General features: G+C 37.5%; 1 protein-coding gene across 1 annotated transcript in view; it reads right to left on the bottom strand.

Moving 5' to 3' along the window:
* Positions 1 to 897: 897 nt before the first annotated feature.
* Positions 898 to 27888, bottom strand: part of LOC122803554 (E3 ubiquitin-protein ligase TRIM62-like) — a 563070-nt gene continuing 536079 nt past the window's right edge. Inside the window, exon 6 of the mRNA XM_044073213.1 lies at positions 898 to 1871. Coding sequence (XP_043929148.1) covers positions 1318 to 1871 — 554 coding nt within the window. The 3' untranslated portion in view covers positions 898 to 1317. The remainder of the gene's footprint in view (positions 1872 to 27888) is intronic.

The following is a 27888-nucleotide window of genomic DNA, read 5'->3' as shown; positions in this document are numbered from 1 at the left end:
AAGGATCCCACTGCCTGAAACTTCATCCTAGTAAGGGAAAAAGAAATCTCAACAATCCCCTTATCTTACTGGTAACAGTCTCGTACCCCAGAATGTTCAATTAAGTGGAAGTAGTTGGTGTTAAAATAGGCTTTATTATCTGTCTTGATTTTTGGACAGAAAATGTTGGATTGTAAACCATCACCACCACAAAACATACATACCAGCATCATTTACCTTGTATCATGATACATACAGAATAATTGTTAAAATTGTGTAACACATAGCCAGCACTTTGACAATAAAGTGTCCTTCAACAACATTACACCACCATTGTTGCACTTCTAAAACAACATCCGTTTAGGGTGATAAAATATTTACTAGAAAACAAATCCACATTTTATTTCCTGTTTTACACAGAAAAAAAATGTTTGATGTTGAATGTTGTCAACACTTCAGGAATGGAAATACTTATGTGAAAATGCTTTGATACAAATATTTTCAATTAATCTAAAAATATACTGTGTAAGCTAAATAATGAAAGATGGTGAGTACATTTTGAAGACTAGAATATCCATATGTGGATATTTATACTTCATATTACTTTATTCTTACATTACTGAAAATGCTTGTACAACAAACACTGCAAAACTGAAAAGTGAATATAAGTAAAAGGAGGTTGCTAGCAATAACAGCAACTCCTTTTTGCTTTGTCTATGTTGAACTAGTTATGAAATATTTCATGTTAGCTGCAGTAGTTCAGTTTGTGATATAAAAATACTAATCTGTAAAAAAAAAAAAGGCACACCTGTATACCATAATTTAGACATAATGACTCCTTGCATCAGTTATATTTAAAACATTTATTTTATATTTTTATTCTTGGTATTTATTTACATCTGCTCATGACAGCTATTATTTTTGTCAAAATCCTTCAAACATTAGTTTCATATCAAAAATGCTAAAACTATGGAATAAAACATCTTAAAACAAAAAACAACATGAAAAATAATTTGTGTAATTATTCCAGGTGAGTACTGCTTTGAGACTACATTGGATTTTTAAATGTCAAACTGTAATCTTGATAAAAGTCAGTATTTTATCTTGATTGGTTCTTAAGGTAACATACTGTTGAAAGCATAAAAAATATTTACAAATGAGATTCTGTTTCCTAATATAGTATTTATACTAGTTTGTTTCTAACACTCTTGTCCTTGAATTTCCAGGACATCAAAAAAAAAAAACAAACAAACAAAAAAAAAAACAGATGACATCATGAGACTGTGGATAAAGCATTACAGGCAATATGTGAGCAGAGTTTGTGTAAGAGTCATTATGTTAAACAGAGCCAATTCCTTTCAGCTGTAAAACTGTTAAAGGGGCATAATTTCCTCCTTTACAGTTACATGGATTTAGTACTGGGTATAGTGGTTCTGTAAACTTACAGCGGAAGGACACAAGAAGTGCTATGTTTTCAGCATTATAGAAAGCTATGATTCCTCCATTGTAATCTAAATAAACACCAACCCTCTCAATCTTTGATCTGCAACTTAATTTTATTGATATGTTGTTGTGCCATGCAGTGTAAGTGATATTGCTGCATTCCAGTGACCACGAAACAGGATTCCTCCCAAGCCAAGATTTTCCCTTCCGGGGCATTGAGGTATATGCAACTCCAATCTCCCAGTCTGACTTACTTTTAACAACAATCTCCCAGTAATGCCTACCAAAAGTGAAACCTTCAGAACCAAAGACGTAAAGTGTATCATCAAATCGTTTAGGGCTATAAGGTGCTTTCTGCGGTTCATCAGTGTAGCGTACCATTGTGCGATCTTCTGACAGGAGAAGGTTCTCGTTTGCAGTAACAGGGTCCAGAGTCACTGTAGTTGCAACTATAATAAATGTAAATTGCATATGACATTTTAGTAAATAAAGAAAAATAAAGCACTATTTTGGAACAGCAGTAAATAAAAATGACATCAAATATTAGCATTAATTGTACAGCAGTCTCTAGTTGTAACTCATGGGAAAATCATGCCTTTATACTACAGTGGTTTATGTTGCAAATGAGAATTGCTCTATGCAGGTTTTCTTTAAAGATACATGAAAGAATTAAGCCATTACCCACCTAGTCAACTATCAGGAAGCAGAAAAAAAATATGAGGTCCAACCTTTGAATATTAAGCAGATATTAATGTTTTGAAAGTAACCCGATAAATTTATCCTTGGGAATCCATAATAGAAACTATGTTGCTTCAAAATTCCAGTGCTCTTATCCCAAGAAGATGTTGATGATTTCCAATTCCAGACATCCTCTGAAACAATGCCCCCACCATCTTCAGTTCTTGTTATCAATTCAACCCCTTCCTGTTCTACATTCAGTGAAACCTTTTTTTCCTTATCCCTCAATACAAATATATATTTTCTTAATTTAGGTTGATCTCGCACAGAGGACAGAAAGGCTGACTTGAAGATATTGTTCCATTGCAAAGCTGATACCAGACCTATTTAGTCATTTCCACAGACATCCATTAACATCATTTTCATGTGCACCCATGCCTGACACCAGTAGCGCCCACATGAACAATCCCATCTCTTTGAAACTTTGGTCACATCAGTATTGATTGTATATTTTACTGTTCAGCTCTGGTTGGCCATTCTTGTGCTCAAACATATAATGTAAACAATAGTTTAACAATACGGCATGCCTTTCTGTTTCTCCCAGTGCATGCATGTCTCCTTGTCACAGGTGGTTCTTGCATACAAACTTACCTGATATATAGAAGAAACAGAGACTGACTTTTACTTACACTGTCATTATTCACTTCAGCACCTCAACAATAAAGCCAGTGCCACAGAGTTCCATCCTCACCTTCATTGTCTTCATCCATACATAGCATTAGTTCATTGACCTAAAACTGAAATCCTCATAATTCAGAAAATCCTGGGCTGAAAGTGAAGATGATACATATAGACCACTGTTTTATCCCAGCACTAAATGAACAAACAAACAAACACAAACAAACAAACAAACAAACAGACAACCAACCAACCAACCAACCAAACAAACAAACAAACAAACAAACAAACAAACAAAGTCAATACCTTTCAGGAGACAGTTAGTTGTAGTCAGCTCAGCTTCTGAGGAGATACCTGGTATACCCCACTATCACATGAGGGTTTTAACAGTAGGTAGTATATAACTTGCAGAAGCCAGTGGTGTAGCAATGGTGGTGTGAAAAAAGTACCTGCCCTTGGTTTCAACTCATAGGTGGTGCCAAACATTTGACAGCTTACACGCTGTTGGCTAAATAGCTGTGATCACAATCATGTAATAAGTAGCTTGCAATCTGTCTATAAAACTGCAGTTGCTTAGTTGACAGCTTATATTTTAGCTTTTTATTTTTAAATGCTTGGCTGTGGGTGTCATATTGGTGTACTGCCTGGGGCACCGAATTCCCTTGCTACAGCTCAGCAAGCTTGCTATAGCCAGACCAACTCTCCAGGCATGCATTCAGTTGCATAAAAATGCACACATGATCCCCTGCACGTTTCCAAAGAGTTCATAGCTTATCCAAAACAGTGTCTCAGAAAGCTACTAAAAACTGGCAGGTGGTCAGAATGTCTACCAGATGAGATACTCTACAGCTCACGGATAGAAATATCAGTAAAATAACAATGGATTCTCAAAGCAATGAAAAAAGATTATTAATACATATCAAGTCAGATCTGTTCACCGTGCTAATCTTACTTAGTTAATTAGAACCTAAGTAAGATTAGAACCTAAGTCAGATCTGTTCACCGTGCTAATCTTACTTAGGTTCTAATTAACTTCAAGGGGAGCTCACAGGGCTCCAATGGGAAATCCTTTCTACCTGTATAATAACTAGGCTTCTGCGGTTACATAAACCATCAACCAGATTTCAATATAGCAAGGCAAATATGATGCATGTGATCAATGTGATGTGGGTGACAAGTGTGACGCATGTGACAAACGTGATGCATGTGACAAAAGTGATACATGTGACAAAAGTGATGCATGTGACCAATGTGATGCATGTGACCAATGTGGTGCAGGTGACAAATGTGATGCATGTGACCAATGTGATGCAGGTGACAAATGTGAACCAGCAACTCAAAAAGTGAAGGGGACCCTTTGAATATTTAAATCACTAGATTCACTGTAAGTGGCCTTAGGACCCAAACATAAATGATCCAATATGCCATGTTTCTTCATGCCTGAAAGTCCACATGTAAAAACACTTTAATGGCATTGCAGAGTTTTGAGATTCATTGATGCCTTTGTGAGTTAGTATTTGTTTTTTTTTTTTTTTGTGGGACTCATAATTATGGATCTCACAGTTTCTGTAGTGGTCCTATGAGAAGCTGGTCTAGCAATATGTGATGATTTATGCTGATGTTTCACATCTGAAAATGTAGCATTAAGTAATGAACTTTTATCATGTTTTAACAGAATTAGGTCTGTCACAAACCAGAAGACAGTTATGCTGCTCTGTGTTGACTCAACAGACATTAATAATTTTAGACCTATCGCAATCTTAGCTCCCCTCACCAAAATACTTGAATAATGAATTGAAAAACAATTGTTCGACTATCTGGTGCAGGAAGAACTCTTATCCTCTACACAACATGGCTTTCATCCTTCCCATAGTACTAGAACTGCCCTTCTAACTTATATAGATACTGTCAATAAAGGTAGAGATAATGGCAAAATAATCTCTTCCTTATTTCTAGACTTTTCTATAGCCTTCCACACAGTTTGTTACAGCAAATGTCTACTTCAAATGTCCTTACTAGGTCTTTCGCAGCCCACCCTTCTGTGATTAAAAAGCTACCTGTCCATTAGGTGTCATTCAGTAAAATGGCATTCCATCCTCTCTCCATACCGCCTAGTCACCACTGGTGTACCACAAGGCTCTATTCTTGGTCCTCTCGTCTTTAAAGTTTTCACCAACACCCTCTATACATCCACACAAAAGGCTTCCCTAATCCAATACACAGATGATTCCACTCTCATTTGCACATCTGACAACATGGTACACCTCCAAAAAATTACTCAGGATGTTTTAACAGACACTGAAATATGGCTTTGTAACTCACAACTCATGCTCAACCCAAAAAAGACCGAATCTCTCATGAAAAAACAAAATTTAAAGTCCTCTCTCTTGATAATACAACCATTGAAGTCATTTCTCATAGCAAGTTATTAGGGGTGATAGTGGATGATAATCTTACATTTGACCTGCTTATAACAAATTGTATAAGAAAAACATCATTATCAAAAACTAGGGATGCTTTACAATGCAAAAAACATTTTCACAGATGCAATTAAAGCTACACTTGCCACTAGTTATCTCCTCCCCACACGTCTTTACAGTGACCCCATCCTTACTAACCTCCAGGCTTCACAAAAATTAAAACTTGGATAATGCTGTAACAAAGTTCCTAAATTTGCAATACATACTCCTTTCAGAACCCACCTCTGTATGGCACTGAAAAGCCTACATTGGTTAGAACTGCCTCATCAACTAACATATACACAACATCTTACCACTGTAAAATTATCCAGCATCCATCTGCCTGTCCAGCACTAAAAAAACATTCTACACAACTATGTTCCCAGTCGGTTATTGCCATCCAGTGACCAAAAACTCCTGTTTGTCTACAAACCTATCAAATCTGCTCGGTATTATCTATATAGATCTGATATCGATAACTCTCTCAACACGCTGCCCACACCTTCTCATTTATCCCTCTCCTCAGTGTTTATTACCACTCAAAAAATATGTAAAGGAAATCTTATTAATTCATAACTATTATTTAATGTGTACACAGTACTAATTTTATTTTTCTCACAGTGATCTTCACTGAAATGCTTGTGTTTTTCTTTTTGAATCTGTATCTACTAGAAAACTGTATTGAATACTACTTTGTATAGACTAACTAGATGATGTGCATTCTGCATCTTACTGTTGTTGTTGTTGTGTCTTTCGGCTTTTCCCAGTTAGGGGTCACCACAGCGGAACTCCGGTCCGCTAATGATTGGCAGTAGATTTTTTTACGTGCCGAGTTGCCAGCTCTGACGCACAACCTTCAACAAAGGTACGCCCATTCACGGATGTCTCCATACAGAAGATGCTCTAGCTGAGAATCGAACAGGGCAACGTCTTACTGCGAGGCGACAATGCTACCACAGCACCACCAGCGCAATTCTGTATCTTACTGTATTGTACTTTATAATTATTGTATTTTGCTTATATTTTTGTGGAGCTTTTGTCCCTGGGCCTCTGCTGAAAATGGGCTTTTGGCCCATTCGGATTTTCCTGATAAACAAAGGTTAATAAATAAATAAATCATGCTGAAAAAAATTAAACCTTCTTCCTTAGCAGCTGATCAACTTCCCAGTGAGTACCTCAAACTTTCAGCTGATGCCATAGCTCTGCCTATCTTTATTCTGATAAATAGGTCAATAGCAGAACAATATGTCCCAAAATTATGGAAAATTTCCTATATCACCCCTCTACATAAAGGAGGAACATAAACAGAATTAAACAATTACAGACCCATAGCTATCCTTTTCCAGTGTGTCAATATTCTGGAAAAATGTATCCACACTCAATTACTACAATGCCTGTTATCTCACAACCTTATCTTTCCCTCCCAACATGCTTTCAGACTGAAACACAGCACCACCACAGCCCTAATCAATTTCCCTAACACCATCAACCAAATGAGAAATTCAAACCAGCAAGTAGCAAGTAGCATCGATCTTCCTAGACATGTCAAAAGCATGCAACAGTGTCTCCCACCAGAAACTCCTTAGTACTCTTGTCTCACTAAACCTGTCAAAGACTTCCCTCTCCTGGTTCCTAAGCTATCTTTCTGACAGACAACAAGCAGTAAGATGGAAATCTGAACTCTCACCACATCTGCCTGTCTTAGTCAGAGTCCCCCAAGTGTCCATAGTAGGGCCCCTTCTTTTTACCATCTTCTCCAGTGATCTAGCCTCATCCACAACACATGCTAATGTAGTTCAGTATGCAGATGATTCAACATTAATTTGCTCAGCAGATACCTTATCAAACCTCCAGATAGTAGCCCAACATGCTTTTAATGATATGGAAACATATTTAAGTAAATGACAACTAATCCTCAACACTAAAAAGACACAGTTAATGCTATTTACCAGTAGCAAACATTCACTGACAACACCTCCTTTCACCATTCTCTTGGCAAACAACCAGTCATCCAACCAGTTGAGCATACAAAACTCCTTGGCGTGGCAATCAACGACAAACTTATATTTGACCAACACATAGCCACCACAATTAAGAAAGTTCACATCAAACTTGGCTCACTGTACAGAAGCAAGCCATTCCTCACCGACAATACCAGACTAGCCATATCTAGACACTTCCTCCTCTCTGTACTCCTATATGCTTTCCCCCTCTTTACCAACTTAAAAAAAAATCAGACTTAACCAAATTGGAAACTTGCTACAACAAAATAGCCCACTTCGCAGCCAAGCTTCCCCACCAAACCCACCACTGTATTGCTCTACATAAATTAAATTGGCTCAAGCTACCTAACCTTCTCCATCTCTACTAAATGAAATTCACACACAATATAATCTTCCATCCTGATAGTTGCCCATCCCTCAAGGAACTTGTTGTTCCCTACTCATGCCCATGAGGGCTAAGATCTGCAGACATAAACTTTCTCACAGTAAACAAAGCTAACAACCCTCACGGTAAAGCCCGATTCTCAAATTAAATAGCCAAATTATGGAACTCTCTACCCCACACCCTCCAAAATACACCTGAATCTACCAGTTTCAAACAATTAATATTTGAACATCTATCCAAGAACTGGCATTGCTCCTGTGCCAAACCTGACTGAGAGCATATCTATAACTCTCTCAACACGCTGTCCACGCCTTACCTCATTTTCTCCCTCTCCTCAGTGTTTAAGTTTCAATCGTTCAAAAATATATGTAAAGGAAATCTCATTAATTCATAACTATTACTTAATAAGTACAGAGTATTAATATTATTTTTCTCACAGTGATCTTCACTGAAATGCTTGTTTTTCTTTTTTGAACTTGTATCTACTAGAAAACTGTATTGAATATTACTTTGTATAAACTACCTAGATGATGTGTATTCTTCATCTTACTGTATGTACACTGTTGTACAATCTAATTATTGGATTTTGCTTATATTTCTGTGGAGTATTTCTCCTCGGACCTCTGCTGAAAATGGGCTTTTGGCCCAGTCAGACTTTCCCAGTAAACAAATCTAAATAAATAAATAAAATAAATTGTACAAGGTTTCCAAGGCCTGGAACTCCTTACCTGTATCTATCAGATCAATAACCTCCCTCACATCTTTCAAAACTACTCTGAAAGACTTCCTAGCTAAAATCTGGCTCTGTTCTTGATCAAAACCAGGATAAACTATATCCCAAAATATGAAAAAGTACTTTCCATCCCTCATACCTCCTTACTCTCCCTTCTTCACTTGCTTCCTTATGGCTATCAAATTTTCTTCTCTGACTTTCACTCCAAATATACCATAAGCCTATTTTTTCTTTCACTTCATATTGCAGTGCCTGTTTGTATTAGACTAACTTACCTTTAATTTCTCTGCAAAATGTATAAAATTTCTCTAAATATTAAATGATTGTCATATAACTTGTATCTGTTCTTATCTAATGTTTTTATATCCTGTCTAATTTGTTATAATTATTTAAACTGCAAATGTTTTGTTTCAATTTTGAAGATTATAAAATTATTTTTCTTAAAATGTTTTGCAATTAGATGGAGCTTTACCCTCTGGGCGTCTGCTGAAGATGGGCTTCTACCCAGTCAGACCATCCCGGTAATCAAATGTCAATATATAAATAAATCTAATATGTACTCTGACTTTTTTGGTATATTTTTTGCTTGTTAATCACCAGGCGTCCACATGGAAAATGAAGCATTCTGGGTAATATTCTATAATAGCACCCACGACTGTACTGAGCAGTTTGTTGTGTTACAACATGTTGATACAGATGCCGTTTGTACATATTTACTTGTCTCATTTTATTGAAGCTTGAGTACTGTGACCTTTCTTACCAGGTTGAAGGATAAATTATGTCATACCTTCAAGATTAAGCGAACTAGATTCTTTATAACTAAGGCCTGGAACTCCTTGCATAACCATTAACATAATGGTTAAGATTTTTTTACCCTACAGACACAAGGTGCAAAGTTTGATTCTCACATGAGGTAATTGGTTAAGCTTAAAATGGCCCACAAGGGCAGTTAGCCTAGTACTAACTTATGAACCTAGTTAAAATATGAGTATGAAGATGAAGAAAGTCTTATCAGTTACAGGGTCACAGGTATGTATGGTAGTGGGGTAGGGGGGGAGTTATATCAGCTCATTTCCTTGCATCATTAAGTTATCATATTGTACTTTAACAGGACTTATAAAACACGTTACATGTTTATTTATACTTTGGTGACTAAGATGGCTCCACTGGATAGACTTGTTTAAATTGGAGAGCTGGGGTAAGTCTACAGACAATTTATTAAGTGCAACAGCAGTATACAGTCATAGGAATTCAATGAAACTTAAAAAAATCTAGTATGGATACAAAACAATTCTACAGTTATAATGTTCCAGATAGCAGTTAGCATTAATTAATTTGTATAAAGATAATGCAGGAAACTGGTATATTATTACCCACATTACTAGTTATATATTTGAGAGAATGGGTAAGTCCTTTATGATACATGTAATTCAGAAATACTACTAGAAATAATGAGTGCCTGGCACAAGTTTAATAATTTAATTATTTTCTGCTTAATGTTCTAAATGACATGTGTAGTTTGCACCCTGTTTCATGATGCAACAACTCAGGTTTAGAAGTTAAGACTGGTAAACAGTTCACTAGTGAGGATTAACACAAATGAATGTCTTATCACTAGCTTTGAGAGTGCTGCATGCTCCAACTCGAATCAGCATGGCGGTAGATCTTAGCTAATGGGCAGATGTGCACAATTTGTGAGAAGGCTTAAATGATTACAATGTTGTTTATACAGGCATTTGTACATGAATAGGCAACTGGATAGTGAAAGGTTTATTGAAGTATTAGATGCACCAAAGTTTCTTCAGGGCAGCACAAAGGTGAGTCTGTAGTCCACATGAACAACTAAACACCAAATTTAGCAGTTTTCTTCTAGACAATGTCTCTTTTGTCAGTGTTTGCTTATATGGAGTAGATGTGGACAATGCTAGAATAACTGAGGTAGCAAAATGTAACTGTCAAAATTTTAACATTTGAGGCTGTGCAACATCTGAGCCTTTAGAATGCTCCCATATCTTAATCCAGTGTGCACCTTAGATACGTCATCTTTAATTTTTCCATGTCTTTTGAGTTTCTAATACCATGATGACAATGGACCCCATTCCTAAGTCAGGCTACAATTAAAGTTCATGAAATGTATTTTGTAGTCTTTGATATAAGCCAAGAGTGCTCTTCTCAGCACTCACAATGTGCCCTGAATTGCACCCTTCTGTAATTCATATGAGGTTACATGTACTGGAAATATATCCAACTATGACTGTAAATTATTATTTTTTTTTCATTAGACCCTGTGACGACTCACAACTAGACCAGTAATCAAGGACCCTCAATCCTCACCACTGGCAACAGTGAGGGACGTTCACTGGGAGGATAACAGGTACACACATAGTATTTCCAGACACAGCTCTCTGCATCAAGTGCAATTTCCCTTAAGATCACAGAGAGACTACAGTCAGTCCAGGGCTGGTTTCTCCCTCTTTCTCCAGATCCCCCAAAAGACTCCCCACTGGTTGCGATCTCAGCTGAGTGACCAAGTCAAGAACTCTAGCACCCTCTCTGTCCAACCAGTGCTTCATGTCTCTGTCCAAGAAGCTGACACATACACACACACACACACACACACACACACACACACACACACACACACACACACACACACACACACACACACACACACACACACACACACACACACACACACACACACACACACACGCACACACACACACACACACACACACACACACACACACACACACACACACACACACACACACACACACACACACACAAGCTATGCCCCCTTCTTCCTAGACTATAAGGTAGTTATCACTGCCACCAGTCACTCGTTAACAACTACTTTAGAGCCTTTAACAAAGGATGTCCTGTCTTACTGTGTAATATTAATACTAATACAAATGGTAGTTTGACCAAGAGCAAGGCTGTTACGAGTGACCCACACAGTGTCACCAAATAAATATGCAAGTACTCTCAAAATGTAAATATCTCTACACAGATCAGCCACAATGAAAGGTTTAAATATATTTAATAATAAATAATAAAAGAACAAAACAATACTAAATATATATTCACAGTGAAATTAGAGTTCAAAACCACAGTAAATATTTAGAATAACATTGCAGTACAGGCTCACACAAGCAAAGAAAAACACATAAACTAAACTTCACTATATTCCTGACTGAATCTAAGAGAATTATACTGTTCCCTAGAAACTTACTTCATTAGAGCAAGGCAGATGTGGTGAATGGTTCTTGTCAGGTCCAAGACCAAATACAGGATGCTCTATTCTAAGAGACTTCTCAAATTAATATCTAAAATATTACTGCTGGGGTAGCTTGCAGAATGACATCACTTCTTGTCATCTGACTTCTAGTTCCCATGCCAAAACCCCTATTGCTAGAACCTGGCAGCATTTAGAGTCTACCTGTAAAAATATACAGACAAGGGCTTTTGCTTAGATCTTTGGCATTGCATTCCTTCATGATACAAAAGTAGCAATTAGTTCACTCCAAGGGCAATACAGAAAACTTCTTAGTATAGACTTTGTGTTTCTAGCTGCATTGAAAACCTGAGAAATAGCCTCTTTATTGCATAGCCTATAAAGTCATTTAAATTTCAGATATTTTTCTAAAGTTTTCTGGACTGAGGTTAACCTTCCAGTTTTCTCTGTTAACATATACATTTAAACAGTTACAATAGTGCATGTACATTTCTGTTCTCTTCCAGTAGGGCACACTGTAGCTACATTTCAAACACAGCACTTTGCAAATACCTTTTCAACACATGCGTCTGTGCAAAGAGTTTGATATACACATGACATACAGTTCTAATACATTTGTAACACAAGTAGCTTGTATAAACCTTTTCTGTATTCACCAATGACATATAATTATTAATAAAATTCCAGCTAGCTGTGCTGGCAGTATCTCCTTTCATCACAGATCCATTGCTCCAGCTACTATTGGAACAGTTTTCTTCCTCATTGCTCTTATTTCTGTCTGCAAATCTTGATATTTTATGACTCTGTGCCTCTCTGTGAGTTAGGCACTGTAATTACTGGGTGTAGCAATTTCAGTGATCAATGCTATTCTTGTCTTTTTTTTTCCATAGACTACTATATCTGGTTGGTAATGGGTGATCCCTTGTGATATGTACTTCATTCTTTATAATGCTTTGTGGTTCAAGTTTCCAGTGCTTCTCAGATACTTCTGTATTACAGTGTTTGCATAATCCTAAATGCAACAGTCTTGCCACATCATTGTGCCTTTCAGTGTACAGACCCTCTGCCATGAGTGTATCACACCCAGCAACAAGATGTGCTATCGTTTCCAATTATTTTTTACAGAACCTGCATGTGTCTGTTTCTCCCACCTTTTCAATGGACTTTGTAAACAAACATGTATGTAGTCCACTCTCCTGGGTACCATTATTTACAATTCATCTTTCAGTTTCGATTTACCTCTCCTTATTCATTCCTGCTTCAAATCCTGACATGACATTGTTCCACTAGATCTCTGCACTTGCCACTATATTTATGGATGTTCTACATTTCTTTCCTTCTCATCTGATCCTTCTTATATTCTTTCTTTTCTTTTGGTGCATTCAGTCACTGTTTGACTTTTGTCTACTCCTGCTTTGGTTTCCATTCCCACCACTGAAATGCTTCTACTAATCTAAGCAATCATGCCATTTTAGACTTCTTCTCCTCATGTTTTAAACCTTTGACTAAATTTGGAACTGATAAGGACAGCAGATATGTATACTGTCTCATGATTGGCGAGCTATGCTTGTAATCAGTTTCGAGGAGGCCAATACCTCCTTCAGAGATAGGGATATATAATGTTGGTATACACTGATTTGTATATGTTGTTTGTTAACCATGAACCACTTTTCTTGTTTTCAAGTCCAATTAATCTAATAATTTTTGGGGCCAGTAAATCACCCCAAAACTACAAGTTAGAACAGGTAGAACACACTGATTTATTATCTGATAAACTATGCAGTTTTAAGATGAAAAGTCTTTAAACAGGGTTGTTTTCTAGGAACTAAAATGTAACCATTGCCTAATAAGTTAAGCAATAGGTTAAGGCCAAGGCAAAATAGGCAGTGGTGACAAAGAATCATCTTGGAATATTCTCCTTGCAATTTTTATCCCTGGGATAATAATTTCTCCCCTGTCATGGCTCATCTGCAAAGTGGTTTGCCACTGTTTCATGGTTGCTGCAATGTAATTGATCAATGTAGAATGCATCTTATAAATGTGCATGCATTCCTTTATCCATGAATGCTGAATGCTGTTAAATGCTTTTTTGTAATCTAGCTATGACATACTTAGATTATTCCCTTTTTATATTTCTCTATAATGGTTTTATTTAGCATCAAATTATCCTTTGTTTCATATGACTCTGCTTGGTTACCCTTTTCTCTATTGCCATACCTGAGTTTTTTCTAAATTCTAAATTCTGTGTGCATCAGTTTCAGTATTTAGTCTGTACATCATTGGAAGGCAAGTTATTGGTCTATATTTCTTAGGATGGCCTGCAGGTTCACTCTTAAGGAGGAGTATCATTTTCAAACAAAGAAAGTAGAAAAAGTGCCAAAAGTAAACTGATAACCAAAAGTAAGGCACTGGAAGGTTCACCAGAATAAAATCCACTGTTTTATTGATCGTACACGATATTAAAAGAAAAACGTAAAGCACATCCAGAATGCATTAACTGTATCACTGTGTTTTTGTCACAAAAAAACTTCTTTAGATGAGCATACCAACTTCTGAAACCCCTTTATATAGAGAAACATCCCCAATGAATCAATTAACAGACTGTTATACTTTTAATAAGTACAGAAGTGCATAGAAAATCATTTGTTGGTCAAGCAGGAATCTTGTAAAAAACATACATTATTTACAATTTGTAAAAACTTATAAACAAAAAATAAATATTTAAAAATATAAAACCACATTTAAAACACTGTTGTGTAGGTCATACAAAATGTTAAACATCACCATCTGCTGGACAGTCACATAATTTAAAGTATCATTTTTCCTCTTGTTGACGAAAATGGTGTCTGCTCAGGATGGTCACATGGCCGGCCTTAGCTGAAATGGCGCCCTAGGCGAAGTAGTGCTGTGGCGCCCCTTAAGCCCCACCCACACCATTCTCAAGTAATGCCCCTACTTGAGCCACGGCCATATGTAGGTCACTCACAGAAAAGCCACTCCAGTCATTTCTTTCAATTTTTAAAATGCATGAAAATCAGTGAATGCTTTATCATAGTGTAACAAAGGGGGCAAGCTTTAAACACCAGCCACAGTACACCAGCACATCACTGACCAACATGTACAACAGACACTGGGCACTTACTGACCTTAATCAAATATATAGCATAAATGTAGTTTACAATACATGAGTCTGACAGCAATCTGTTCTGTCAGACAGAATAAGGGATAGCAAGTTTTAGAGTTTGGACATGTATGTTCACCTTTTACATATGCCAATAGCTGTCTATCACCTCTACCAAAAGACAGTCTATGGAAATTGCTTTCCTAAGAATAACAGACAAAAACCCTCCATAGTTGTGCTACTAACAATACAAATGGATTTGGCATAAGCAGAACTAAACTTCTCTTTCCCTGAAGCTCTCAGCTCCTTGTAAAATCCTTACTCAGCTCTTTGAATCCTAAGTGGTATGGATAGAGAATCCAGGCTCATGTTTCTTGTACCCAAAGTACAGAGTTTGAGCCTGAGTAACACTAACCACCAGGTATACCTCACTGGGGCATACACACACACTGTTAAATATTTACTCTGCCTACTGAATAACAAGTTAACAATCTGCACTACCCAAACAAAGTTGTTCACATGTGCTCCTGGATGCCTAGGCAATCTAATCTGCTTTTCTCTTCCTCCTTAACTCATCAGGACTGCTCACTTCTGGAATGTCATACATCTTACAGCCTACATTCATTCAACACCATTTTCTGAAAAAAAAATAAAGTTAAAAATATAATGCAAGCAAATATACATATTTTAAAGCTTGTAACCTCAGAATGATATTTGTCTTTACAGTTTCACCAAGTGTCATTTCTTAAAAACTGCATACTCTAAATCTTCTTCTTTTGGCTTTTCCCAGTTAGGGGTCACCACAGCGGATCATCTGTCTGCTCATGATTGGCAGTGGAGTTTTACGGTGTTGAGTTGCCAGCTCAGCACCCAACCTTCCACAGAAGGCACACACATGCACACACTCACACCTAGGGCCAATTTAGAGTGTCCAATCCACCTACTGCATGTCTTTGGGATGAAACCGGAGCACCTGGAGGAAAACCACACGACCACAGGGAGGACATGCAGACTCCGCACAGAAGGCACCCCAGCCGAGAATCAAACCAGAGAACCTCTTGCTGTGAGGTGGCAACACTAACCGCTGCACCACCGCGGCCGCCCTAAAACTGCACACTCTAAATACTTATCATAATACATGTCTTGGCCAGACATGAACGTATCACTTTTCTCTGACTGCTTGTTTATCAGGATATTTACAAAAATATGAAAAATATGCTTAATTAACAATAGAAGTAATACTAAATAAAATATCTCTAAAGATCCACAATTTACAGTGCAAATATAAATGACAGATTTCATCAGTGCAATTTACTTACTGTCTCACTTGATGCCATGCGATGATTTGTAAGTTACTTGCTTTTGGAAATACTGATTACAGGTACGAATATTGCATATTTTCATAATTATTGACAAGCAAATAGCAAAATATCCAGTATATTGTACTGTAAGTATACACTGACAATACATTTTTCTACCTTCCACAACTGGGTTTCATACCATGGCCTTAATAAATTGTAACTCTCCCAGACCAATTTTTAAAATAGGAATGTAAATGCAAACTGTGAACAAGTGACAAAATTAACATTTCTACTGTAGACTATTCAAGATTTAACAATAGTAGTATATTTTTTGTATACCCTTCTGTTTCTTTTGCTGCCTAACATTAATTGGCAAGGCAGCATATAAAAACAAACTTTAGAGCCCAACATTAATAACTAATCAAGATTACCAGTTTTTTTTGAAAAAAATAAAAAAAGATAACCAGCTTTTGATTCTGCTGCAATAGGCACGATCGTGACAGAACCGGAAGTGTCAAATCGGCAATTTATTCATAAGCTCAAACAGTAGTGCTGATATATTAGCTAGTTGCAGCTGTATTTAATGTAATTAGACAACCCACCAATACAAATGCAATCTTCAGACAAGAAATAAACTTCCAAACTATCAGTGTCATACCTCTTCCCGCCACATACATTCAGTACCTCTACCCCTCTACACTTACAAGATTTCTGAATACTTTTTGTCTGTTGCTGGTCTTCATCTTTCTATCATAATAAAGATCATTCACTTTTCTTTACTGACAGTCCCTGCCTTTCCAAGCAGCAAATAGTAATTAAAAAAAAAAAAAAAAAAAAAAAAAAAGCAGAACACCTGGATGGGGCTTATTGCTTTTTTCCATGCTCCCTCCCCCTCGTTCAATGGTTTTGGCCCCCTTGCTCCACAGGCATTAATTTCTACAGTGGATTGAAAAACAGTACTTTACCAGTTACCAGGCAGTTGAGAGAGTTGTGCGTGTCTTGCTCATCTGCAACCACCAGTCACACTCAGAAGATTACATCCATGGTAGGCGCAGTGCACTTAAATGTGATTTAAAAAAAAAGAAAGCTGTTTGAGGAAAGGAAAAGATGAATAAAAGCCACTAGCATGTGGCTCGTGAGTGGTACACAAGCACTTGAAACCCCCCCCCCAAAAAAAAAACAATGCTCTTGTGATTACGTTGCGAAAATCTGTGAAACTGATACTAGTTCACTTTCTTCATTATTATACTGACATTATTGAAATAATTAACCAGTCCAGTAGCATTTTTTTTAAACGTACTTACACTCCATACATGATTCAGGAATTTCAGGTTCAGGTAGAAATCTCTGCGCAGCAGCACAAGATGAGCCAGGTCAGTCAATAGAGGTTGGAAGTAACTTAAGATTAGACTGACCATCACCATGTACTTCCTGTTAATGTTGGCTGTTTACTCTCTCGTTCTTATGCTCTCTCTCGCAATTAAAGTGGGACCAATCAGCAGCAGCCATTGGTTCGTAGCTAATCATGCATCCTACAGCCAGCCAAATTCTACCCCACACTCCAGACAAACTGTACTGAAATGCGTACAGTTAGTATGCCTCCTGATGTCCCAGTGCTGTACTAGTGGGAGGGCGCTCACCAACCCCCTTTGCTCTGTGGTTCCGGTGCCCTCAAGCAGCCGCCAAGAAGAAAGAAAGAATGGACTAAATTAATTAAAATAAAAAAAAAAAATAAAGTAAAAAATTGCGCCCTTTACAAGGCCGGCCTTTATGGCGCCCTAGGCGGTTGCCTAGTTCGCCTATGCCTAAGGCCGGCCGTGGATGCTCATATAAGGAATTCTTACTCTTGGCTAAATCGCTGTTAATTATTTAGTCAGAAGTTAGATATTGCATTTAAGTCTGGTGTTTTCCATTTCCAAGCATTTCTTAATTTTGTTTCAGTTTCTCTGGCTGCTTCTTCACCTTATTTCATATCCTCTGCATTTCAACGTCTTACTGTTTCTTTTATTTCTTCTATCCATTCAGCATCTTTATTATGTTCAACAGGGTCTTCATAACACTGCTACAGAATGTGCCTATTTCTCCTTTTTGGTGGTATTTATATTCCTTTTGCTTTGTTTCCCAATTCTCAATAAAACCTTTTTGTAGCATGTATAAATTGATTATTTTGTACTTTTCCTTTATATTTGTATCATATCTTCTAAGTTGTTCTGCCTGTGCTGATATTTTTAGTTTATTATTGGCAATGGTATATGATATATATTGATCTGTTTCTGATATCTATTGGGCTGTTTTGATACTATGTGTTGCTTTTATGACATCTACCTTTCTAAGTATTTTTGATGTTCCCTTTTTTATATTCTTCTAACAGTGGCATGTCTTATCTTAAATGATTTATAGTTTTCTCTGTTCAGTGCTTAAATGGTGGCATTTTACACGTTTCCTTTCCTTTCCTTTGTTACTCTGCATTTTTGTGGTAACACTTTTTACATTCGTAGTTTATCTGCACAGTACTATATTCCATTTATTTAGGTTATATCACATGAATTTCCCTTAAGAGTCCTGATTACTGTGTTTACCTGTTTTACCAATCTTCTCACAGTTTGGATCTTATTCACTTTCTGTAATCTATTTCTTTCATCTGTCTTAATATGTCTAACATCTCTATTACAACAAGTAGGTATTTTCTTAAATCATTTTCTTCTGGACTGAGAGCATCTTCCTTGCTCTCTGTTTCCTATAAGGGATCTAAAGAAAGTTCCAGAAAATCTTGCTGTAAAATAAAATCTTCAGATTCCCCCTGCTTCATCTGCTGCTCCTTCATATGCGAACCCTTAGGTCCATCACTGCACTACATTACCTGTGTCCGAGTTAGCACTGTTTCCTGCTCCTTCACTTACCATGCAGCTTTGACTGGACTTTCACACTGGTCTCGTGCAGAAGGCTACAAAGCATCATCACGCTTCAAATCGTCTTCAGATACGTCCTGCTCTACCTGCTCCTTAATCTTGGGGACCCATAATTCCATCATGCTGCGACATTGCCTGTACTGGATTCTCCACAATCTTGGGGACCCATAATTCCATCATGCTGCGACATTGCCTGTACTGTATTCTCCACACTAAATCCTTTAGTATGCAGATAATCCATAACTTCAATTTCTGTTTAACGTCTACCTTTTACTAATCCTCTTTTCTACATTCCTCTTTTGTTTTTTTGTTTTTTGTTTTTGTACTCTGAAATGTTTCATATCTGTGTGCCTCTATTTCTCTTCAAATATATTTGGAGCTGCTATCTGTATTGATTAGTTTGACTTTCTCCTTTGAATAAAGATTGCACCATACTAAGTGTATTTTTCTTTACCATGCCCATGTTTCTTTTTCATACCTTTCAAAAAATCTCTAGGTTTTGTTTTTTATATTTTTGCACATCCTCTGTCACTTCTCTTTCCAGGCAGCCCAGCGTTCATTTTCTATGTAATGTTTTTCATAAAGCTGTTGTATTAATGAATACACATTTCTCTTTGAAGCCTTAGACAGTTTTTCTTCTGCAAGTATTTTTGTTTCCTCTAATTTCTCTTTTAATCCAACCTAAATATCTTCTATCTGAAAATTCTGGAATGTTTGCATAATAGTAACAATACTTAATTTCTTCCTTAGCTTTAGTAGTTCACTTTGTCATCTTTATGGCTCTGTTTTGGACTGGCAGTTTTTGTGTTTTTTGTTGACTACTTCTTCCTTCTACAACAAGGGGACCATCTTCCCTTGAGCTTGACCTTATCACATTGTAGAAATGTTTTTGTGTCCTTTGGATTCTGCACTGCCTTCTTTCTCTCCTGGCAGTATGCACCAAGCTGCCCTTTTTTTTTGTAACTTGCCATTCTCCATGATACATGCTACATGTCAGTGCTGTTTGGTTAGATGCTGAATTCAGTTCCAGCAATACTTCTGTCCTTTTCTTGTTGATTTCGTCTCGCCATTCACACATCACTGAGACTGTGCTGATGTTATCTGTAGCTATAGTTTTACTTAAGCTGAAGTGATCTGATGGATGATAGAAAGAAATAACCACTAGTATAGCATGACAACAACAGTACACAGGCCTGACCTTTCAAACAATCTTAAAGGTCATCCTCTTGAATAAATATAAAAGCTCTGGGAACTGAGAGGGCAGACTGCCATCTCACCATTTGGGTTCATCATTATCATTAAGAAACTTTAGGTACCAAATGAATCAGTGAGTCATCAAATTATTGTTATACCCATCTGAAAGTTTCCAGACTCACAAATACAGGAACATGACATACATTATTCCGCAGTGGCATCAGCTACAGTACACTTGGATTAAGGGGTGCTGTCATTACCACTGAACCCCATTCTTTGTCACTGCACACATTGTCCAAAAGTCATCCTTGAATTTGTGAGAGGAAAGTGATCCCACAAAATGGTGAAAGAAATGATTGTTCCCATGAGCCTACAATGCCAAGAAGTGTATAAGTATATCCATTGGCAGGCATGACTACCATTGTAGCTTATCATATTGACAACACACCTCTTAAAATTGATACTGTATTTATGGATCTGGGAACCTATGTCAAGAATGAGCTGTTATTTGATCACCATGTATCCATTATTGTAAAGAAGTCCTTTATCGCTGCACAGTTTATATGTAAAGGTATTGCATCCAGGCCCAGAGATGTACCCTGGGATTCATTAACAATCATGCAGGCTTTGCACTAAGCCTGTACAATGTAAGCAAGCTAGCACAATGAGCAGTAGTGCTACCTGAACACGCGTGCTGCTGTTTGTGCCTACATGGCTGTAGACACCTTTCCACGGCCAGCAATACTGTCTCTCAGCCATGGAAACTTGCTTACAAGCACCAGCACTCAATGTAAACAAAAAGGATAACATCTAGGCAATGCTCTGATATGAGCATGCGCTGTAGCCCAGGCATATTTAAGGGCAAGTACAGGTTAACAATTCAGAGCAGAGAAAAATGAAATGGGGAAATTGGTTCACAAACATCTGTTATAATGATGTGGTAATATTGGAGGGGAGAAATGTTTAAAGTGTACTTGTATCTCATAAGCGAATGTGACAAAAGTGTAGAAGAAGTATTTCTGACATAAAGCCTGCAATATTGATGTATTGACAATGAGTGTGAATGTCTATCCTGCAGTTAGACACATAAATGCTCCACCTAAAAAAAAAAAAAAAAACAAATCCCCAAGAGCCACACGCTCTAGGGATTTAAACCTCACCACAACGTAAATAGGACATACTGGAGGGATATATTCCTGTCCCAGAGACTCCCCGTGCTTTGGAACAGGATTCCAATCTACATTAAGCAGAGCCCTTCACTAACACTCTTCAGGAGAAACCTTGACGAGTGGATGGAAAACAGAAAATTTACCCCGGGGATCACTGCAGTGACTCTGCTGGACAGAGACACAGGAACTAATGGCTCTGCTGGACAGAGGCACAGGAATTAATCTAGGGGTGGCGAAGGCCAACAAATTCTGGCTAGGCTTATAGATGCCCTCGGGCAGATAACCTAGTACTTACCTATGAACCTAAGTAATAGCCAACATAATGATAAAGGATGTGATAGGAACATAAAGCTGCACTGTAACAAAGTGGAGTGAAAATGCAATATACATGTTAATTAAATGTGCTGACTTGAGATAACTAGTAGCAAGGACAGAAGATATATTATGAGATGAATGTAGAGAATGCAGTTATTGCATTTAAGGATGTATATGCAGGGAATTAATGAAAGAAAGCTGAAAGCAGCACTATATTATCCGTCTCATCATTTATACCCATGAACAAAAGATCTTACAGCTGTAATGTCAGGTAACTCAGAAATGGAGATGTTTTTGCTAAGAAATAACAGTAGGACCAATAGGAAGGGATGATCGGACTTCGTTCGAATTCCATATGCCGATTGCCCAATTTGACATGCTGATAAAACAAAAAATAAATGTTGAAATGTACAACAGTGAATGCTAGTGTGCATTTGGTGTTGTGAATTTCAACATACTGAATGTAGATCGCACTATAGTTGGGGTCAGAAATGTCAGCTTTACCGAAATGCTGCATTGTACATTTTTTGTGCTCGGTGTTGTGATCTCCGATCTTCTGATTCAGACATCTGAACACTCAAACCAAGTTGGTTCGAGGAAATGATAGTAAACCAGGGTTTATCACCTATGAGCATGTTAATAGATAAGCAAGTGTTGTATGGTTATGCAAATGATACATGTCAATCTAATAACAAACAACTTACATAACTGACCAATGGCAAGACTGAGTGGATGACATGTCAGGAGTCCAGTTTTGTCATTGCTGATTTGCAAACATGTCTATCATACTAATACTGAGCATGCTTAGATACAGCTACAATGAACAGTAACAGAACAGGAATTCAACCACAGCAACACAATAGAAAGTGTTGTAACAGAGGACCAATCACAGTTTCTGATGGTCTCATTCCATGCCATACAGTAAGAAACATATATTAAATCACACATCTGACATTAAGCTGTATATTGTTGCAGAAACAATTTCAGTATTAAAGAAGTATTGAGGAAGACATGCAGTACAGAGAATGACATAAGAAACATTTGCATCATGTCCTTTTAAAACAAACATGTGAGCAGATATCAGAGTGATGCATTACAACCATGGGTGCCACAGACATACGCATGTCGGTCATATGAGGAAGAACACCCTTGAAGGGTGTACAGCACTATCATTCCATATAAAGTGTACTGATGACCTACCTGTTATGAAAAAGTTGGCCCTGTTTGTGTGTTACCCCACTGTAGTCTGACACACTTGTCTGACAAACAGATATTACCAGATTCAAACCCCTGCATATTATACAAAGCTCTCTCCAGACCCTGATATTGACAACATGTGCCACAACAGATAGCAATAGACGCTAACACAAATAACTGAACTGAATGTGTGTGTTAACACAAGAGGTACGGATATAATATGAAAAATCAGATTTAGTCTAAATGCTGAAATGGAGCTGCACATGTTTCCACACAACACTGAGCATTGCAATATGACCAATTCTTTGACAAAAGTGGAGAAGAAGTATTTCTGACATCATGAAAAATGCAATATTGATGTATTGACTGTGAATGTCTATCCTGCAGTTAGACACATGCTCCACCTCAAAGAGCCACACGCTCAGGTTTAAACCTCACACAACGTAAATAGGACTGGAGGGATATATTCCTGTCCCAGAGACTCCCGTGCTTTGGACAGGATTCCAATCTACATTAAGCAGAGCTTCACTAACACTCTTCAGGAGAAACCTTGGGTGGATGGGAAACAGAAAATTTACCCCGGGGATCACTGCAGTGACTCTGCTGGACAGAGACACAGGGAACTAATGGCTCTGCTGGACAGAGGCACAGGGAATTAATCTAAGGGGGTGGCGAAGGCCAACACATTCTGCTCTAGTGCCTCGGGCAGATAACCTAGTACTTACCTATGAACCTAAGTAATAGCCAACATAATGATAAAGGATGTGATAGGAACATAAAGCTGCACTGTAACAAAGTGGAGTGAAAATGCAATATACATGTTAATTAAATGTGCTGACTTGAGATAACTAGTAGCAAGGACAGAAGATATATTATGAGATGAATGTAGAGAATGCAGTTATTGCATTTAAGGATGTATATGCAGAATTAATGAAAGCTGAAAGCAGCACTATATTATCCGTCTCATCATTTATACCCATGAACAAAAGATCTTACAGCTGTAATGTCAGGTAACTCAGAAATGGAGATGTTTTTGCTAAGAAATGACAGTAGGACCAATAGGAAGGGATATCGGACCTTCTTCCATATGCCGATTGCCCAATTTGACATGCTGATAAAACTAAATGTTGAAATGTACAACAGTGAATGCTAGTATGCATTTGGTATTGTTTCAACATACTGAATGTAGATGCACTATAGTTGGGGTCAAATGTCAGCTTTTAAATGCTGCATTGTACATTTGTGCTCGTGTTGTGATCTCCGATCTTCTGATTCAGACATCTGAACACTCAAACCAAGTTGGTTGAGGAAATGATAGTAAACCAGGGTTTATCACCTATGTGCATGTTAATAGATAAGCAAGTGTTGTATGGTTATGCAAATGATACATGTCAATCTAATAACAAACAACTTCATAAGTGACCAATGGCAAGACTGAGTGGATGACATGTCATCAGTTTTGTCATTGCTGATTTGCAAACATGTCTATCATACTAATACTGAGCATGCTTAGATACAGCTACAATGAACAGTAACAGAACAGGAATTCAACCACAGCAACACAATAGAAAGTGTTGTAACAGAGGACCAATCACAGTTTCTGATGGTCTCATTCCATGCCATACAGTAAGAAACATATATTAAATCACACATCTGACATTAAGCTGTATATTGTTGCAGAAACAATTTCAGTATTAAAGAAGTATTGAGGAAGACATGCAGTACAGAGTGACATAAAAACATTTGCATCATGTCCTTTTTAAAACAAACATGTGAGCAGATATCAGTGATTACAACCATGGGTGCCACAGACATGTTCGGTCATATGAGGAAGAACATGAAGGTGTACAGCACTATCATTCCATATAAAGTGTACTGATGACCTACCTGTTATGAAAAAGTTGGTGTTTGTGTGTTTCACTGTAGTCTGACACACTTGTCTGACAAACAGATATTACCAGATTCAAACTGCATATTATACAAAGCTCTCTCCAGACCCTGATATTGACAACTGCCACAACAGATAGCAATAGGAGCTAACACAATAACTGAACTGAATGTTGTGTTAACACAAGAGTGCATATAATATGAAAATCAGATTTAGTGTGCTGAAATGGAGCTGCACATGTTTCCACTAACACTGAGCATTGCAATATGACCAATTTGACAAAGCTGTTTCCATCATGAAAGACACATGTTATCAGAATTAAATACCATATATCTATGTAGGTATGCACATGTTATCAGAATATTGATGTATTGACAATGAGTGTGAATGTCTATCCTGCAGTTAGACACATAAATGCTCCACCTAAAAAAAAAAAAAAAAACAAATCCCCAAGAGCCACACGCTCTAGGGATTTAAACCTCACCACAACGTAAATAGGACATACTGGAGGGATATATTCCTGTCCCAGAGACTCCCCGTGCTTTGGAACAGGATTCCAATCTACATTAAGCAGAGCCCTTCACTAACACTCTTCAGGAGAAACCTTGACGAGTGGATGGGAAACAGAAAATTTACCCCGGGGATCACTGCAGTGACTCTGCTGGACAGAGACACAGGGAACTAATGGCTCTGCTGGACAGAGGCACAGGGAATTAATCTAAGGGGGTGGCGAAGGCCAACACATTCTGGCTAGGCTTATAGATGCCCTCGGGCAGATAACCTAGTACTTACCTATGAACCTAAGTAATAGCCAACATAATGATAAAGGATGTGATAGGAACATAAAGCTGCACTGTAACAAAGTGGAGTGAAAATGCAATATACATGTTAATTAAATGTGCTGACTTGAGATAACTAGTAGCAAGGACAGAAGATATATTATGAGATGAATGTAGAGAATGCAGTTATTGCATTTAAGGATGTATATGCAGGGAATTAATGAAAGAAAGCTGAAAGCAGCACTATATTATCCGTCTCATCATTTATACCCATGAACAAAAGATCTTACAGCTGTAATGTCAGGTAACTCAGAAATGGAGATGTTTTGCTAAAGAAATGACAGTAGGACCAATAGGAAGGATGATCCCGGACCGTTAATTCCATATGCCGATTGCCCAATTTGACATGCTGATAAAACAAAAAATAAATGTTGAAATGTACAGCAATCAGATATGAAATGTGCATTTGGTGACGTGAATTTCAACATACTGAATGTAGATAAGCACTATAGTTGGGGTCAGAAATATTGTCGGCTTTACCCGAGAAATGCTGCATTGTACATTTTTGTGCTACGGTGTTGTGATCTCGATCTTCTGATTCAGATACTGAACTTAGCTCAAACCAAGTTAGTTAGAGGAAATGATAGTAAAACCAGGGTTTATCTGCCTATGAGCATGTTAATAGATAAGCAAGTGTTGTATGGTTATGCAAATGATACATGTCAATCTAACAAACAACTTACATAAAAAGTGACCAATGGCAAGACTGAGTGGATGACATGTCAGGAGTCAGTTTGTCATTGCTGATTTCTAAACATATCTATCATACTAATACTGAGCATCTTTAGATACAGCTACAATGAACATTGCTGGAGACGGAATTCAACCACAGCAACACAATAGAAAGTGTTGTAACAGGACCAATCACGGACTCGATGTGGTCTCATTCCATACCATACAGTAAAAACATATGTTAAATCACACATCTGACATTAATGTATATTGTTGCGAAACAATTTCAGTATTAAGAAATGACAGCCCTGAGGAAGACATGCATTACAAGAATGACATAAGAAACATTGCATCATGTCCTTTTCAAAGTAAACATGTGAGCAGATATCAGAGTGATGCATTACAACCATGGAATTACCACAGACATCGCGTATAGGTCATATGAGGAAAAGGAGAACACCCAGCAGAGGGTGTACAGCACTATCATTCCATATGAAGTGTACTGATGACCTGCCTGTTATGAAAAGTTGGCCCACTGTTGTGTGTTACCCACACCTTAGTCTGACGCACTTGTCTGACCAGCAGATATTACCAGATTCAAACCCACTGCATACATTATGCAGAAGCTCTCTCAGACCCTGATATTGACAACATGTGCCACAACAGATGGCAATGAGGAGGCGCTAACACAAATGTAGACTGAATGTATTGTGTTAACTTTACAAGAATGCCTGGATATAATATGAAAATCCAGATTTGAAGTCTAAATGCTGAAATAGACTGCACATGTTTCCACAACACTGAGCATTGCAATATGACCAATTATAACTTTGACAGAAAGCTGCGACTTTCCATCATGAAAGACACATGTTATCCAGAATTAAATACCAGTATATCTATGTAGGTATGCTTTAAAAGTCAATACTCAATGCACATGCCACAGGGGCACTCACAGCATGTCAAGCACTGAATAAACATTTCAATGTCATGCAATCACAACCTGTGAGGATATATGGTATACATCAAAATGGATACAAATAACTAGATACAATGGTGTTTATGTAACATCAGTGTATTCATACAATTTTGCCCATGTCAGGGACTGAACAACAAGCGAGGTGACTCTACTGACTAACGACATGTGGTTGAACCACAAGAGCTATGGTGGAAGTCTTGCATCTAACATGACAATTCACCTATGATAACTTATCATATCATATGTATGCTTGGTAAACGGGTCTATATCCTTGTCGAACTTAGTCCTGTTTTGTCAGTCTGTATTAAATCAAGCTCACTTTAGTGACTCACTTTAGTGAATAATTGTTTTGACAAATTTTCTGGGGAAAGCTGAGGTATGAATGCATCATCCTGGAATTTGCCCTTTCCCCCACTTCTTATGTAGTGCAATCTTGGAGTTGGTATATTTAGTTAGAAGTGTGGGGGTGCAGCCACTGCTGAATTTTAAATTTTAAAGTGTTTGGTACAAGTTATAGCTAGCTCACTTGTTTCTTTCTCTCTGAGGGAAATTTGCTGAAATGACCGTTTGCTAAAGTGAGCTTTTTGCTAAAGTGAGTTCTTAATTAATAGAGATTTGATAAACAGACGACGATAAGAAGAGTGATATAGACCCCAAAATAATCTAGGAGATAGAGAGTTGTGGAAGACTATCACCGTATTTAATGAACAC

Source organism: Protopterus annectens, chromosome 5.part1 (assembly GCF_019279795.1).
Source record: "Protopterus annectens isolate FY-2018-M chromosome 5.part1, PAN1.0, whole genome shotgun sequence".
In the NCBI taxonomy this organism is placed as follows: domain Eukaryota; kingdom Metazoa; phylum Chordata; order Ceratodontiformes; family Protopteridae; genus Protopterus; species Protopterus annectens.
This window is presented reverse-complemented; position numbering and strand designations above follow the sequence as displayed.